Here is a 16630-nt window from a genome sequence, read left to right on the forward strand (position 1 = left end):
AATTGATTCTAAAATTCACATTTGATATTTTTTAATATTTTTATTTGTTATTTGTTTCTATCATGTAGAATATTGATTTGATAAATTTTACATAATTATTTTTCGTTTCTGACTTATCATCATAAGTGTAATTTTATCACTATAATTGTATAAATAAATTTTATTTACAATAATATAGTAATTTAGTGTAATTGTCATAAATATTTTTTATAACCATAAAAAATATTAAAGTTCAAAAGATGATAAATCTATGTTAAATTTCAATTCTTATTAGTTTGATATTTGTTCTTTGTGTGATTATGATCAAGTGATATGTTATAATTTTTATTAGTGTATAAAAAAAGGGTTAAATATGTTTTTAGTCCCTCAACTATCAAGCAATTTTGTTTTTCGTCCCTCTTTCAAACTTTGTACGCTTTGATCTCTCTCCTTAAAGAAACCATAATTTTTGGTCCTCCAAAACAAACGGCGTTAAAAATCAGGTGAGGTGGCTAACGGTGAAGTGTCACATCAATTTTTTTTACATTGAGTCAATCTGTTCCTCACCGTTCGGTCACCATCACCATTCAGTCATCATAACCGTTCGACCATTACCGATACCGTTCGACCACCATCACCATTCAGTCATTATAACCATTCGACCATTAACAATACCGTTCGACCATTACCAATACCTTTCGACCACCATCACCATTCAGTCATCATAACCGTTCGGTCATTAACAATATCGTTCGGTCATTATTGTACGGTGAGGGACATATTGACTTAGTGTCAGAAAAAAAAATGACGTGGCAATTCGTTAGCCAACTCAGCCTAATTCTAACGGCGTTAGTTTTGGAGGACCAAAAATTATAGTTTCCTTAAGGAGAGGGATCAAAGTGTACAAAGTTTGAAAGAGGAACGAAAAACAAAGTCGCTTGATAGTTGAAGGACTAAAAACATATTTAACCCTATAAAAAAATTCATTAGTATTTAAAAAATTGATGTAAGATATATTTAAAATATTTTTTTAATTTGATCATTTGTTTTCCTTTTGTATTTTTTTAAAATTATTTTTAAATTTTATCAATTAGAATTCATTAACATATATGCAAATTTAATAAATGTTTTGGTTATGATGAAATTTTATTTGGTATTCTAGTTTGAAATGTATACAATTATAATTATAACTTCTTTATGAATATTTGTGATTAAAGAAACGAGGATACATTCTTCATTTTGATATTGCATATTTGATAACCTTATGTTCCTTTGCTATAATTTTTTATTATTAAAATAGTAATAAAGTAAGTATGTTGTTACTCGTTGAGAACGAGGATGAGACAAAAATTTGATACCCAATGAGTTTGGGTATAACGACGTGGATGAATTTTTTTTCCTCTAAGAATAGGTATGCACTACTGTAGTAAAGGGATATGACCGTGATTGTTTTCGACAATTGACAATGGTTTGAGAACCTAGATATATTAAGACGAGGTAAAAAAACATGGGTTTTTGCTATATGTTGTTAAAATTAAATAATTATTTAAATTCTGATAGGGTGTATGACCTCAATTGTTTGTAGAACTGTTGTTAAAAGTATTTTTTGCTTTGGTCACAACTACTGCCATATGCCCAATGTTAATTGAAATAATTTTTTAATTTCAGGATCTTTGGCCTCGTTTGTAGCTAGAATCGAGACCATAAACCCTTTTTTGCCTTGATTTTTTCCATAAATGTTGCCCAAAGTTTGTGTTTGTTTTTCTTAACATCATTATGTTTCCATAACATCTTACATCACAAAAACAGACTTGTATATCAAAACCATTATCCGCAGCATAAAAAGAGACCATAATATATTTTTCAATCTAAATTAGAATTATAACCCAAAATAAATTCAATGTACAAATATGATATCATAATGTACAAATTATTATATCTTAACAATTCCATACTATTATACAATTATTATATATTTTGCGCAAGCTTTCCATATTAATGAATGGACTTGTTAGGAATTGCAAGATGAGTCTTGGTTTCAATTAGTTTATATGATTTCCAAGTAATGGAGAAAAAAAATTTGATTCAATGCATATATTACCATTTTCCAGCCACTTGTTATATAGGCACGAATAATAGTCGTCATCCAATGAATTACATAGTAACCACACTCAAATGACCTGATTTGTCTATTACACAATAATATACCATCATTATAAATAATTGAGGAACATCACTAGAATAAAACAATTATAAGAATGTATGGATCAAAATTCCAAAACTCTAGGGCCAACCACCCAAGCTTTTTGGCATTAACATTTGATTTCCCTTATAATAACATATGTGCAAGAATTGACTATGATAAAAAGAATGTTTCAGGATACAATTATATAATAAAGAAAGTTCGTAACATTGAGGTCCTTACCAATCTATTACTTGTCTAAGATCTTTAGGGCGAGACTTGTGCAATGAACAAAATCACACAGTAATGTTGTCTAGTAGGAAAATCACGAGTAGCTGTCAATGTTGCCTGAATTGATAATAACTTAATTGTTATTCCTTAAAATCATAGATAGAAAAGTTAACAAACTACACTTATACAACAATATAAGGAACACAATATATTTTCTTCTCTCGACCAAAGTAGTTGGTGACTATGCTTAGATGTCATCAAATTTATTGTCTTCATCAGTAAGTTTGGGGCAATGAACCCATATACATTATTGACTCCATATTGTTACTTAAACTAAATATATATATGAAAACAAAAAAAAATTATTTGATTTAAGTACTAAGTCAATTTTATGTAAAGAATGCTTCATACTTATTTTATCTATAACTAAATGAAAGTAATATTTATGCTAAATACTCTCAAATCTCTGCTAGCAAAGATGGAAAAAAAAATTATCAATCTCGCAAAACATCTATTTTCCTTGCTTCCAAATATCTTCAAACAAACATAAATATAATCGCTAATCCGTTTATGTTAATATTAATAATAAGTAAAATAACCCTAAACGAACACAAAGTAAAGAAACACTATAAATTCGTAGTTCACTCTATTTTCTTAAAAATTATCATATATGTATATGATGTAATTAAGATTTTAGATTGCTTCAAATTTCATTATAAATAATATTTATGTCTTATAAAATATTTGAAATTAAAAATTAATCACAATCTTAAAAAATTGAGATAATAGATACAAAATGGGTTAAATATGTTTTTGGTCCCTTAACTTTCAGCGAAAATTAGAATTAGTCCCTCTTCAAAACTTTAGACTAATTTAGTCCCAAAACTTTCTCTTCAAAACTTTAGACTAATTTAGTCCCAAAACTTTAGAAATGTGTGAATTTAGTCCTTTTAACCAAATTTTGTTAACTTTATTTGATGTTTCAAACTCATTTCTTAGTGAACATTGAAGCAAAAATGTGTCAAACGGTATAAACAACTCAAATGCTATCATGAAACGTACTTGAAATATCAAATAAACCTAACAAAATTTAGTTAAAAGGACTAAATTCACACATTTTGAAAGTTTGGGGACTAAATTAGGCCAAAGTTTTGAAAAGGGACTAATTCCAATTTTCACTGAAAGTTAAGGGACCAAAAACATATTTAATCCATACAAAATCAACAAATCCAAATTTTAAAGACAAAATTAAAATAAAATCGTAGAAAATATTCATATTTATGCCAACTTTTAGTATTATCACTGTCCTCTTATATTTTTCATTATTTTATCTTCTGATATATTTTAAAAGATTAACAGGAAAAATATTTAATTTTTGTTAATAATAGTTTATAACTGTTTAAGGATAATAAAAATATACCACACATTGTCAACTTATAAATGATAGCAGTGAATGGTTTAAATTAAGGCCTACTTATCCATAGTTAAGTAATATTCTGATTGAGTAGCAGGAAGTTTCATTTCAAAGTAATAGATTTAAATTTAATTACCTAAAACATTATAAGTTTTCTTGCACGTATCAACACTGTAATATCTATAATTATTTCTCTCGCCAAGTGCCATTTAATATTTGTAGTGTAATTTCCATTTACTTTCATAATAGCATTCTCATTGGTTGCTCTTAGGTTATTATATATCTTTCGTAATAGCATTCTCATTGGATATTATAAGATGATATATACATGCATGCGGTCTTGCGTGTCTAATTCAATCTGACTTTAGTTATGAAAATGATTTTACTATTAGTGGAAATATAAAATCTATTAAATAATTTAATATGCCTTTCTATTTCCTGAGTCCTAAACCCGTATAAACCTTACTTCATAGTAAGAAAATTATTTTTCAGACACCAAGTTACTGACTAATATTTAACAAGTTCATTATATTGACTCTTAGATAAAAAAAAAAGTAATTACCACATTTGATCCAATATTTGTTATAATTCTGATATGATTCTTCAATTTTTTGTTCAACTTATTTTTTATATTTATTGGTATGAATGATGTTTAAAATTTATTTTTTGAATTATTTTTCATGTAAAATTACCTTTTAAATTGTCATAATTAATTTATTTTAACTTTTATCTTTTAATAGATAATAAGGTTAACCATATAATTTTTGTTGGGATATTGTTGATCTTAAATAATTTTGTATTATTCTTAGCTTTAAGAAACTCCTTTAAGCTGGGATACTGAAATTGTTCATAGCTTATTTCATTATAGATTTTATTTTCATAGTTAAACCTTAAGGTAGTTATGATTTATGCAATTCAATTTAAGCAAAATTTTTAATTTCCAATCAAAATATATGAAAAAAAAACTTTCGAAACATATAAATAAAAAACTAACAAAAAATAACATGTGACAAAAAGGAATATATTTCCAATTCTAATACAAAAACAACAAATAGAATAAAAATAATATTAACATTAATAGAAAAAAAAGTCTACTAACCAAAAATGAGAAAAATTGGTACACACAAAAAAACACGAGATTAAAAAAAATGAGATATGTTAAAATCCTCAAAAGAATAATTCTAGAATAAAAGAAAACAAGAGAGATAGAGATTGCTATCAATAGAAGAAAAATCACAGAGGTAAAAGAAGAAAATAAAAATCAAAGTTGATTATAAGAGATTAAAGATAATGAATCATTATCTTTTTCATAAACAAAATTATAATTTATGAAAAAATGTTTTAACTCAGTAAATATCATTTGTAATACCGATAAAAATTAATTGATGATAATAAAGGTATTAGTACTAAAAAAATTCAGATTTTTTTCCCTTAAATATAATTTTATAATTAATTTAATAGAACAATATTAGTCTTAAAAGAAAAATTTGAGATTTTTATTTCAAATATAATTTTGTAATAATTTAATGGAAGAATATTAGTATAAAAAAATACTTTTGAAGCTTTTGCTTTTAGATTTAAGAAGTGTTTTACTAGCTTCACCATTATGTCACTCCAATTTAAAATTTTGAGTTGAAGGTAATCCCTTGTATGTGATCGGGTATCATATTGCATTTTTTTAATCATTCACTCTCAAAAGTAAATCTTAGTAATCAATTTAGAAAAATCCCACTGTCGAAAGTCTTATACATGAATATTAACCTTTTTTTAATAAATATAACCACATCATTTAAAAAAAAAAAAAAGTTGAAGAATCATAAATAATGAATAAATAAATGTCAAATTCGAAATCCTCACCCACACCTTCCCCTATATATTATTTCCCAATTCTTCTCATATTCACCAAGAACTAATCATATCTATCAAAATGAAACCAAACCTTTCAGCGTTCCTATTACCGTTCCTTCTCCTTCTCCACCAATCCCTTTTCACGAAAGCTGGTCTTCCTCTTTCTAAAGTTTCCCCAAACGAATTCAAGTGGCTCAGGGGAAAAAATCAGTCAAAATGGATTGTTCACAATTTCGTCGAACAAAATTCTTCTTCCCCACAACAAAACCAAACAACAAAGCAAATCAAAGGCTTGTCTCAAATCAAAGAGTACTTTTCTAACTTTGGCTACCTTCAACCCTCTGACACATTCGACGATTCTTTGGATCAGCAAACAGTATCAGCCATCAAGACCTACCAGCAATCTTTCAATCTCCAAGTTACCGGCGACCTAAACAATGAGACATTACAACTAATCTCATTACCCCGCTGTGCTGTCCCCGACATGAATTTTACCTACAACTTCATCGGAAACGTGTCGTGGCCCAAAGCCGGTAACCAGTGGTTCCAAAAGATAAACCTCACGTACGGTTTTCTTCCTACAAGTCGTATCACGGCCAACGCCACGGAAGTGTTCGGACAGGCATTCACGCGGTGGGCGAATGCCACAGGGCGTTTGCAGACAAACTACGATGACGCAGACATTAAGGTTGGATTCTACAATCTCGATGACGTTAACGCGGATGTGTATGGCGTCAGCTTTATAAGGGAGGAACCTCCGTCTAACGTGAAGACGGCGGAGATGCGTCTCAACGGGAAGAGGTTGTGGGCGCTGCCCAGTCAAAATGGCAGCTTGTCGTGGGAGAATGATGTTCTGGATTTGGAGAGTGTGACTATGCATGAGATAGGACATTTACTTGGACTTGACCACTCTTTCTTGAATGAGTCTGTTATGTTCCCTTACATTTTGCCATCACAACAAAGAAAGATACAACTCTCGGACTCCGACAAGAACAATCTTCTCCAACAGTAATATGTTAACGTTAGCTTTGGCGATGGTGTGTGTTCTTTGTGTTGTTGATTTATAAGCTTAAGGGGAATAGTTTCATTTGGAATAAGATTGAGGAATGTGTTTGTCACCCCTCCAAGATCTCTTTCGTTTGAGTCATGTGGATGTAATGTTATTGCTTGTGAAAACAAAACCACTACTAGTCTTTTTCTGATAGCCTCTCAATATTCTCGTTTATGACGTACTAGTTAATTAATTCGTTTTAATTCGTTTTAAATATACAAACCAATAAAATAATAATACATAATTTATTCTTGAAAAAATATTAAAAAAATTTGTTAAAATATTATCATATTATTAAGATGTTATCATTCATTAAGCTTCTCAACATTATTTTTACTTACATATACAATACACACTTTCTATTTTTTATTCTTTTCCTAATTATTTGAGTTGTTATGAAACTCATTCATATCTTGAATATCTTTTTCCAGTTATTGTTACATTAGTTATTACAAAATTTGTTAAATTATATTTAAATATATTTTTTCAGTTGTTTGTGTAATTTAATTATATTTAAATGACACATGTCAATTAAATATTATTTGTCTCACATTTAATATTTCTTTTTATTTAAATATTTTATTTATTTTGTGTTTAACTCTTAATTTAAGTATTCAATGGATAAAAGTTTCATTTACTAAGTATATAAAACTTATATTCTTTATTATCTTATTTTTAATTCTTATTTCATTTGAAAAACTATTTTTGTTTAGCTAATTTATTTTCATTACTCTCCATCATTCAACTATGTTCATATTTGAAAACTTTTCTTATATCTCTAAAATATTTTTCATTTTATCATATATTTAGTTATTCAATTATTTTTATTTTGTGCAATTTCATTCGGTTTATCAAATATTTGTTAAGACACACATTTGATAATTTTTTAATATTTTTGTTTTTTTTGTTTTATTTTAATCACGTAGAATAATGTTTTGATCTTTTTTATATAATTATTTTTCATTTCTAAATCATTATCATAAATTTAATTTAATGTAATTGTCATGAATATTTTATATTATCATCCAATATATGATGAAGTTCAAAAGATGAAAATACTATGTTAAATTTTACTTATTATTAGTTTTAATTTTGTTCGATTTTGATAAAATGATGTGTTATAATTTTTATTAGTATAGAAAAAGAAGTTCATTAAAATTTAAGATGTACGAGACATTTAAAATATTTTTTAATTTGAATATTTGTTTTTTTTTATATTTTTTAAAATATTTTTAAATTTTATCAACTAGATTTCATTAACATTTGTAAATTTAATAAATGTTTTAGTTTTAATGAACTTTTATTTAGTATTTTAAATATAATTATAACTTCTTTCTAAATGAAAAAACGAGTATAGTCTCATTTTGATATTGAATATTCGATAATCTTAGTATAGAAAAAAAAGTTCATTAAAATTTAAGATGTACCAGACATTTAAAATATTTTTTAATTTGAATATTTTTTTTTATAACATTTTTTATATTTTTAAATTTTATCAACTAGATTTCATTAACATTTGTAAATTTAATAAATGTTTTAGTTTTAATGAAATTTTATTTAATATTCTAAATATAATTATAACTTATTTCTAAATATTTGATATTGAAGAAACGAGTATAGTCTCATTTTGATATTGCATATTCGATATTCTTAGGATCCTTTGTCGTAATTTTTATTATTTTATAAAAATTAATTGAGTGATATTGAAACAATAAGAAATGAGATATGAGTACGAATATATACTTGTTACCTAATGAAATGAGGATGAAACAAAAATTAATATATGTTGAGTATGAAAAAGAGGATATGGATGATTTTTTTTCTCTAAGAATGGGTATAAAATAGCAAAACTCACCCTTTCCCAATTATCATAAAAATGCTTAAATAATAAATTACATAATCAAATAATTCGAAACTAAAATTAAATATTATTATATAAAATAAATTGTAAAAATTATTCAATACAATTAAGGGTTAAATATGTTTTTAGTCCCTAAACTATTGGCCGTTTCTGGTTTTAGTCCCTCTTTCAAAATAATGTACAATTTGGTCCTCATTCTTTTCGAAACTTTGGTTTTAGTCCTCTAAAACTAACACCGTTAAAAATTAGCTGATGTGGCTAACGGTAGACTAACACACTATTTTTTTTTTCAAGTGTTTCTCACCATTTCTCCCTCTCCGTCTCTCTCTCTCTCTTCCTTCCATCTTCCACCCAGAATATTGTATCTTCATTTCTAGATATTGGTACATAGAGAACTAATTTTCTTGATTATAACTTCCAAAATTTTACTGGCTGGAAGAAAGTGTTCATGAACTCAAGCTACTGAGTACAAAAACAATGTAATAAAAGAATTTATATTATGAAAGAATTTACAAAATATGATGGGCCAAACAGCTACTGACATACAATATTTTTATAAAGCTGACATGCTTTAAATTTGCAGAGATAGGAGGGAATATTTAGATATTGCGAGATTTAAAGACCTAGTGTAAGCACCATTTTTATTGTATTATCCTTTCCATTTGGAACAATTTTAAAACTCTGCAGCTTATGTAAGCACCATTATCATGCAGAAAAAATAAGCTCTGGCTAACATTTGCTTAATAATGGTACATGCATGTATCCAACAATCGGGTTGTGGAAAGAGTTTCATCTGGGTTGTGAGACCACCAATCGGGTTCGGCATAAATTCGGAGTTCAGAGAAGATGAATGGTTGCCGGAGGGTTTTTTCGAGAGGGTTCAAGAATCGGGGAAGGGTTTGGTGGTTCGCGATTGGGCGCCCCAGTTGGAAATTTTGTGGCATTCTGCTGTGAAAGATGAAGTTGGGTGGAAGATGGAAGGAAGAGAGAGAAGGGGAGAAAAGGTGAGAAACACTTGAAAAAAAATCGTGTGTCAGTCTACCGTTAGCCACGTCAGCTAATTTTTAATGGTGTTAGTTTTAGAGGACTAAAACCAAAGTTTCGAAAAGAATGAGGACCAAATTGTACCTTATTTTGAAAGAGGGACTAAAACCAGAAACGACCAATAGTTTAGGGACTAAAAACATATTTAACCCTACAATTAATTGTTCAACATAAGAAATAACATTGTACAATAATAAAATTTAAAAAAAAACATGTTCAACAACAATCATTAATTTTGTTCTTTCTCATTATCTTCATCATTTCATACACTTCCTTGTTCAGATATTTACAAGCATTCACTCCAAAGACTTTAGATAAGCAAGGACCCAAATCTCACTAGTGTAGAATTGGCCTTTAACGTCACCCTATAGATGTCGGTCCACCAAACAACCAACGTAAATTATTGACCGGTGGCATTTTCGTAAATAAGTGGGCATAGAGACGTCCGTTAGGAAGGGGGCCCGACGTCTATACTATTATTGACGTTGGTGCCCCTCCTAACGGCCGTCTATATGGCTGATAGGGTAGGTGAGGAGTTATTTTTTCAGCCATTTAGACGTCCGTTAGGAGGGGCACCGACATCTATAATAGTATAGACGTCGGGGCCCCTCCTAACGAACGTCTAGGTGGCTGACAGGGTAGGTGAAACATTCACTTAGACGTCGGGGCCCCTCTAAACCGACGCCTTTAAGTCCCGCGAATATGAATATTTAAATCAGAAAGACGTCATATTAGTTAGGGCCCCGACGTCTAAACTATTATAGACGTCGGCCCCCCGCAACACCCGACGTCTATAGCCATTTATACTGAAAACGCGGACCCACGAGGAGTTACGCTCACTGTTCATCGTCTTCCCCGTGTTTTCTCTCTTAGACATTGCATTTCCAGGTGTGTTTCCTCCCTTTTGGATCGTTTAAATTTACTTTTACTCTGATTAAATTACTCTTTGATGAAATATCTTCCATTTGAACCGATTAAAATTCATTTTCGTTACGTTGTGGTGCAGTTTCTAGCTTGTGCTTGGGCAACGCTTTTGACTCTTTTTGGCCTACGTTTTTGGGCCTACGTTTTTGGGCCTGCATTACTCCATTTCCTTGCATTGCTTTTTTAATCTGCTAAAAAGGTTAGCTTCTTTGTTGATAACTTTTTTGTATGCATGTTATTGGTTTTTGTGTATACATGTTAATGGCTTTTGCGTATGCATGTTTTTGACTTTTAGGTATGCATGTGTTATTGCGTTTTGAATATGCATGTGATAGTTGTGTTATTATAATTGCCATGTTAGATTATAAGTATCAAATCATTGAGTGAAACTTAGTTCCCGTTTGAAATTTAACACAAACGATTAATCTTTTAAATCGTTTGTATTAAATTTTGAATTGTCCGATTGGACAGTTTGGGTAAGTTATTTTTCATAATTTGCTATAACATGTATGTTGGAGTTTATGGATAAGATTGATGTAGACTTCTTTGCATGTGTCTTAGCAATTTATGAAATTTTTTTTTTGAATGGGTAGGGCCTAACCTTGTGAGAGTTAAAAAACTGAAACTGATGAATGATTTTACGAACATAATATGGATCGAAGCTGGATGAATGAACGTCGCATCAGTGAAGAATATGAGAAGGGTGTTTCGGAGTTCTTGCAATATGTTGAACAAAATGCTAAGTCTGTGAACAGGACATATTTTTGTTCTTGTGTTCGTTGTCTTAATCAAATACGGCAAGACTTAGGCAATGTGCGTGACCATTTATTTATGTTCGGAAAAATGAGAACTTATACCGTTTGGACTTGGCATGGAGAAGTACTGCACCAGCCTACCACGTCACGAGGAACAGATTATATGGAAGAATGGATGAGTGATCATTTAGAGGACATGATACGTGATGTCGGTGAAGATAATTTTGGAAGAGCTAATTTGTATGATTCTCTTATAAATGATTCAGAGCAACTGTTGTTCCCAGGATGCTCGAACTTTACACGTATGTCTGCAACTTTGAAGTTGTTTAGTTTAAAAGCAAGGAATGAATGAACCGATAAAAGTTTCACAGAGTTGTTGGAGTTGTTGAAGGAGATGCTTCCAGAAAATAATACTCTACCTATTCGTAACTACGAGGCAAAATTTTTTTTATGTCCAATCGGTCTTGAATATCAAAATATACATGTTTGTCCTAATGATTGTGTTTTGTACATAAAGGAGTTTGTTTCGCTAAAGTATTGTCCAACATGTGGTTTATCCCGTTTTAAAAAGAAATATGACAGAAATACTATTGATGAAGGTAATGATGGTGCACCTGCTAAGGTGATCTGGTATTTGCCTATAATACCTAGGTTCAAACGTATGTTTTCTGTTAAAGTAGATGCAAAGAACCTTAAATGGCACTTTGACGGAAGAAAATGCGATAATCTTCTTCGACACCCAGCTAATTCACCACTGATGAGTCAATATTTTATTCATTTCACTTAGCTTATTGTACAGAATTTAATCAGGGAATAATGCTTAAATGTCCAGTATTTTCCCATTTTTGCTAACTGTGCGTAATTTGATCAGAAATTCTTATTTTAATTAATTTGAATTATCTGAGCTAATTCTTTGTATTATTAATTGTAGGGAAAATTTTGGAAATACAATTTGGGACATTTAGAGGCTAAATGAGTGAGGAGGTGTGAATTTCATATTTGGGGGTGCACTTGGAGATGTGCATGTTGCTTGCTGGAACAAAAAACACATCACACGGCCTGGTCCACTTGAAGAGATGCTTGGAGTAAAGAGCACTCAACAGCTTTAAAGAAAGTACCGCGGCCCACATGAGAAGCAGTCCACATTGAATCACACGTCCAACAGCTTGGAGAAAGGCTTCAAACATCCAACCAAGAAGATGGGTTTTAGGTGTATGCTTGGAGAGAATGGAGGTGCATCGGCCAACAATACCAAGGCATGCACGTCACAAGCGGACTTCAATAGGAGCAGGTGGTGTCACGGTTTTGGGCCATTCATTTCTTCAGCAGAAGAGAGGTGCACAAGGGAGGGTTGCACGTGTCCAGCAATTGGCAGCAACACATCCCGGAGGTGCATGAAGAAGTGGATGAAATGAGAAGCAGCCCGTGAATGATAACAGCAGCAAGACGACCCATAACAACAGCAAAAAGGGGGTGCTTCAATTGGAAGATCCACGCTCTCGGTCCAGCAGCACGTGAAGGAGGATTTTACTTTCTCTTTGGAAGATGCACACGGGCATTGAATAAGAAGCAGCGTCCAGCTGGCTTGGGAGAAAGCAGGCCTTAACTAGGAGAGGAAACATGGTCCAGAAGCACACGGAAGAGTCCACCAAGGGTAGCAGCAAGACTTGGATTCACGGGCACGGTCCAGAAAAGAGGCCTTCATTTCTTCATCCAGCCTTTACTGGGAGTAGTATATTTGGTTTATACCATGAGACCTTGATATGAACAGAGTAACACATGAGGTTTATGAAAGTAGACAGAGAATGGTTTAACCATAAGGCTTTGACATAAACATATTACTTGTAAGTCTTATAGAAGCAGGCACAAAGCGATGGACCATAAGGCTTCGGAAAGTAAAACATAGTATATGGGTAATGCTTAAGGAAGCAGGTAGAGAGCGGTCTGACCATAAGGCTTCGTGAGTAAGCATATTATACTTGTAAGGTTTATGAAAATGAGAAGGATGATTTTGAAGAAGTTAAGGAAAAATGAATTAATGACATTGGTATAATTGTGTTTATAAATTGTAATAATACATGATTGAAATATATATTATAAGTAAGTTTAATGATTGTATGTTATGGTTAGCTTACTCTTACCTTTTAATGCTATGATCGTATAACTCATGTTATACGTGAGCAGATAATGTTGCAGATGCGGTTGAAAATGCTTAGAGATGATGAGAGACATGCTAGGAAAAACTTTCAGGGATTTTTGTAAAAAGAATAAATTTGTATTAGAAAAATATGTTGTGTAAGACTTGTAAGTTTAATTTCGAACTTATGTTAAGTGGTGACATTAGTACAAAAATCGCATACAACGTCGAATATTTTGGGCTTTTAACGGCGAATTCGCGAACGACGTCATATCAGGAGATGTTAAATTTACGTCGAATTTAAAAAATTCGACGTTAAATTAACGTCGAATTTTGTTAATATACGACATTAACTTAATGTCGAATTTTGTCAATATTCGACGTTAATAAGTTTTTTTTGTTTTTTTTTAATTCTGATCCTTTTTTACAACTCTATGAGATCTCAAAAGCGAAAAAATAACAAATTTCAGTGTTTAGTATTTTATAAAACATGAACTATGAACGTGTAGTGTAGTATCAACAACAAACAATAATAACCAACAACAAATAAGTTCAATCAAACAATAATAACCAACAACAAATAAGTTCAATCAAACAACAACAAACAAGTTCGACCAAACAACAACAACAAACAAGTTCAACAAAAAAACAACAAACAAGTTCAACACATAAGTTCTTCAAAAACGAAAACGAAAACTAACCTTCAAAAAGTGGGTTCATCGGAATAAAGTTTCGTCACCAGTGAGAGAGAAAACATAATGCGCCTATGAAGAAGATGAGCACGAAAATAATCGGTTAAAACAAACAAAAATCATACATAAAGTAGTTAATTAACATGCATTTGTATCAAATGAAAGAAAGATTACATGTGATGCTCGTCAAACTTAATTCGAAAAAAGTTTGAGAAGAGAAGAGGGTATCGCGCGCTAAGATAAAGTTAATGAATTTTCAATTTCCCGCTCAAATTTTTATTGAATTCGTTAACCTTTTGACGTTGAATTTAAAGGGAATTCGACGTTTTATATCTTTTTACGTCGAATTACAATTCTAAACGACGTTTAATAATTGCATTTATTTACAAAAATGTCATCGCTCATTTTTAACGTTGGCTATTCAATAGTTGGACATTGAACGCGTGATGTTATACGCTGTTTTTGTACTAGTGTGAAGACTATATTGTTTAAAATTTGTAAGTTTGGAACCATACTTTGGTTTAATTGAAATAAAGTTTGGTTGTTTGTATTAGATATCGAATTAATTTGGTTTTTACTACTAGTAATACCCTTAAATTATTTCGGTGTTACATGTGGCTTATGGGAAGATAAAAATGAGTCAATTAAAAAAATTTATAGATGGCTAAAACTGTAGTAGAGGAGGGAGTTTGTAGATTGTATCCTTTAAGTCAAAAGTGTTTTATCATTCTCTATTTTATAAAAGAAATATTTTGGTACTTTTTGTTGATATATTTTCTTCATACATTGGGTGAAAGACTAACTTTAGTCGTAGTGTTTTGCTTTTAATCTTGCATTTTTTTGTATATGATGAGAAGCAAGATGTTATGGGTTCTGATTCTCTGCTGAAGCGTATGCCAGCAACCATCAAAACATTTTGGTTTAGTTGAATAAGTAAAGTGTGATTAATGCTTTGACGAAATTGTAAATTTGATTTGATAAACAAAGTAAAAATAGGTTGTGAGGGATGAGAGTGAGTGGCTGCAAGGAAAAAGGTTGTATAAATGGGAAGCTCAACAGTGGCACCAGAGAGACGCACACAGTTAACCCAATGGATATTATTGATAAAAATAGGAGGTTTTCTTCGTGCATCACACTTTTTTTCTTCTGCACCCCAATCTTTACTGTGATCTCCCCTACAAATTTTAATTAGTCTTAATTGGTACCTCATTGGTACCTTTTTTTAAATATGTGTGCAATTTTGTTATTTTCGTTAGTATAATATTAACGATGTTAACTTATGTCATGTCACTTCGTGATTTTTTTATTTATTTTATTTTATTTTTTAAAATTTATCACATGTCAAATGTGAGTTTTACCACATGACAAAGACTGTGATAATGGTAAATGCCACGTATTTTTATTGTAATAAGTTTTATATGAAAAATTTCAATTTATTTTCTGTTGTCTCAAATTTTAATTTTTTTTTAAAATAAAGCAATTTCGTCTCTTAGACCAACTTTAACTTTTATATAAACGTTATAATGATACTTTTATTAAATATTTTTAATAATATTAAGTTTGTTTAAATTTATAATTTTCATTGAATTTTATTTAAATTTTTTTCAAATATTTATATCAATCATTTCTATACAAATAATTATTTTCAAATATTTATATCAATCATTTCTATACAAATTTTTTTCAAATATTTATATCAATCATTTTTATAAATTCAAATATTTAATTTTTAGTTAGTTTTATGACAATTTAAAATAATTATATTTAAAATTTTAAAATAAAATTTAAATAAAGTTTAATGTAAAATATAAAATTAAATAAACTTAATCCTATTAAAATTTTAATAAAAAATATCAATTTTAATAAAAATATCATTATAATAATTATAATATTTATATATAATTAAATTTTGTCTCAATTTGGAGAAAGATGAAATTGTGTCAATTTTTTAAAAATTTGGGACAAAATATAAATGGGACTAAGTTGAGATTTTTGGCATGATAATTATTCTAACCGTGACATGTAATACTAGTCAGCCATAATATTTCTGCCAAACACGAAGTGATAAATAAGTTAACGTCATTGGTGTTGTATTAATAAAAAAGAAAATCAAATTATATCATATTTTCTAGAATAAGGATTTAATTAAAACTAATTAAAATTTAGTGACGTAATTAAGATTTTTAATAAACACAATGACAAATCGAAAGTTTAAACCTTAATTAAATTAATTTCCGCTAGTTTAGAGTGATGGTTGATTTGTACATGTGAGACGCCCTGATTTAAAAGCGTAGTAATCCTTCCAGACATAAGATTTGTTATCTGTGTTACCTTATCCAGCGAATAAATCCTTAGGATTTTGTAAGACGATGCTGAAGAAGGGTGTGTGAGAGAGAGAGCATGCATGATGATTTAGCATCTATAACAAATACGACACAAATTCAACACTATTGATTAATTATTGTGAACTTTAAGAAAAAAAACATTGAGCAAAACTGACGCTAAATCTGTA

The 16630-nt window shown here is 29.9% G+C and overlaps 1 protein-coding gene across 1 annotated transcript; it reads left to right on the top strand.

Annotated features, from left to right (window-relative positions):
• The first annotated feature begins 5733 nt into the window (after positions 1 to 5733).
• Positions 5734 to 6666, top strand: LOC108336725 (metalloendoproteinase 5-MMP). Its single transcript, XM_017573190.1, has one exon. The coding sequence runs from the start codon at positions 5734 to 5736 to the stop codon at positions 6664 to 6666; it is 933 nt and encodes a 310-aa protein (XP_017428679.1).
• Positions 6667 to 16630: the final 9964 nt, after the last annotated feature.

Source organism: Vigna angularis, chromosome 10 (assembly GCF_016808095.1).
Source record: "Vigna angularis cultivar LongXiaoDou No.4 chromosome 10, ASM1680809v1, whole genome shotgun sequence".
NCBI lineage: Eukaryota > Viridiplantae > Streptophyta > Magnoliopsida > Fabales > Fabaceae > Vigna > Vigna angularis.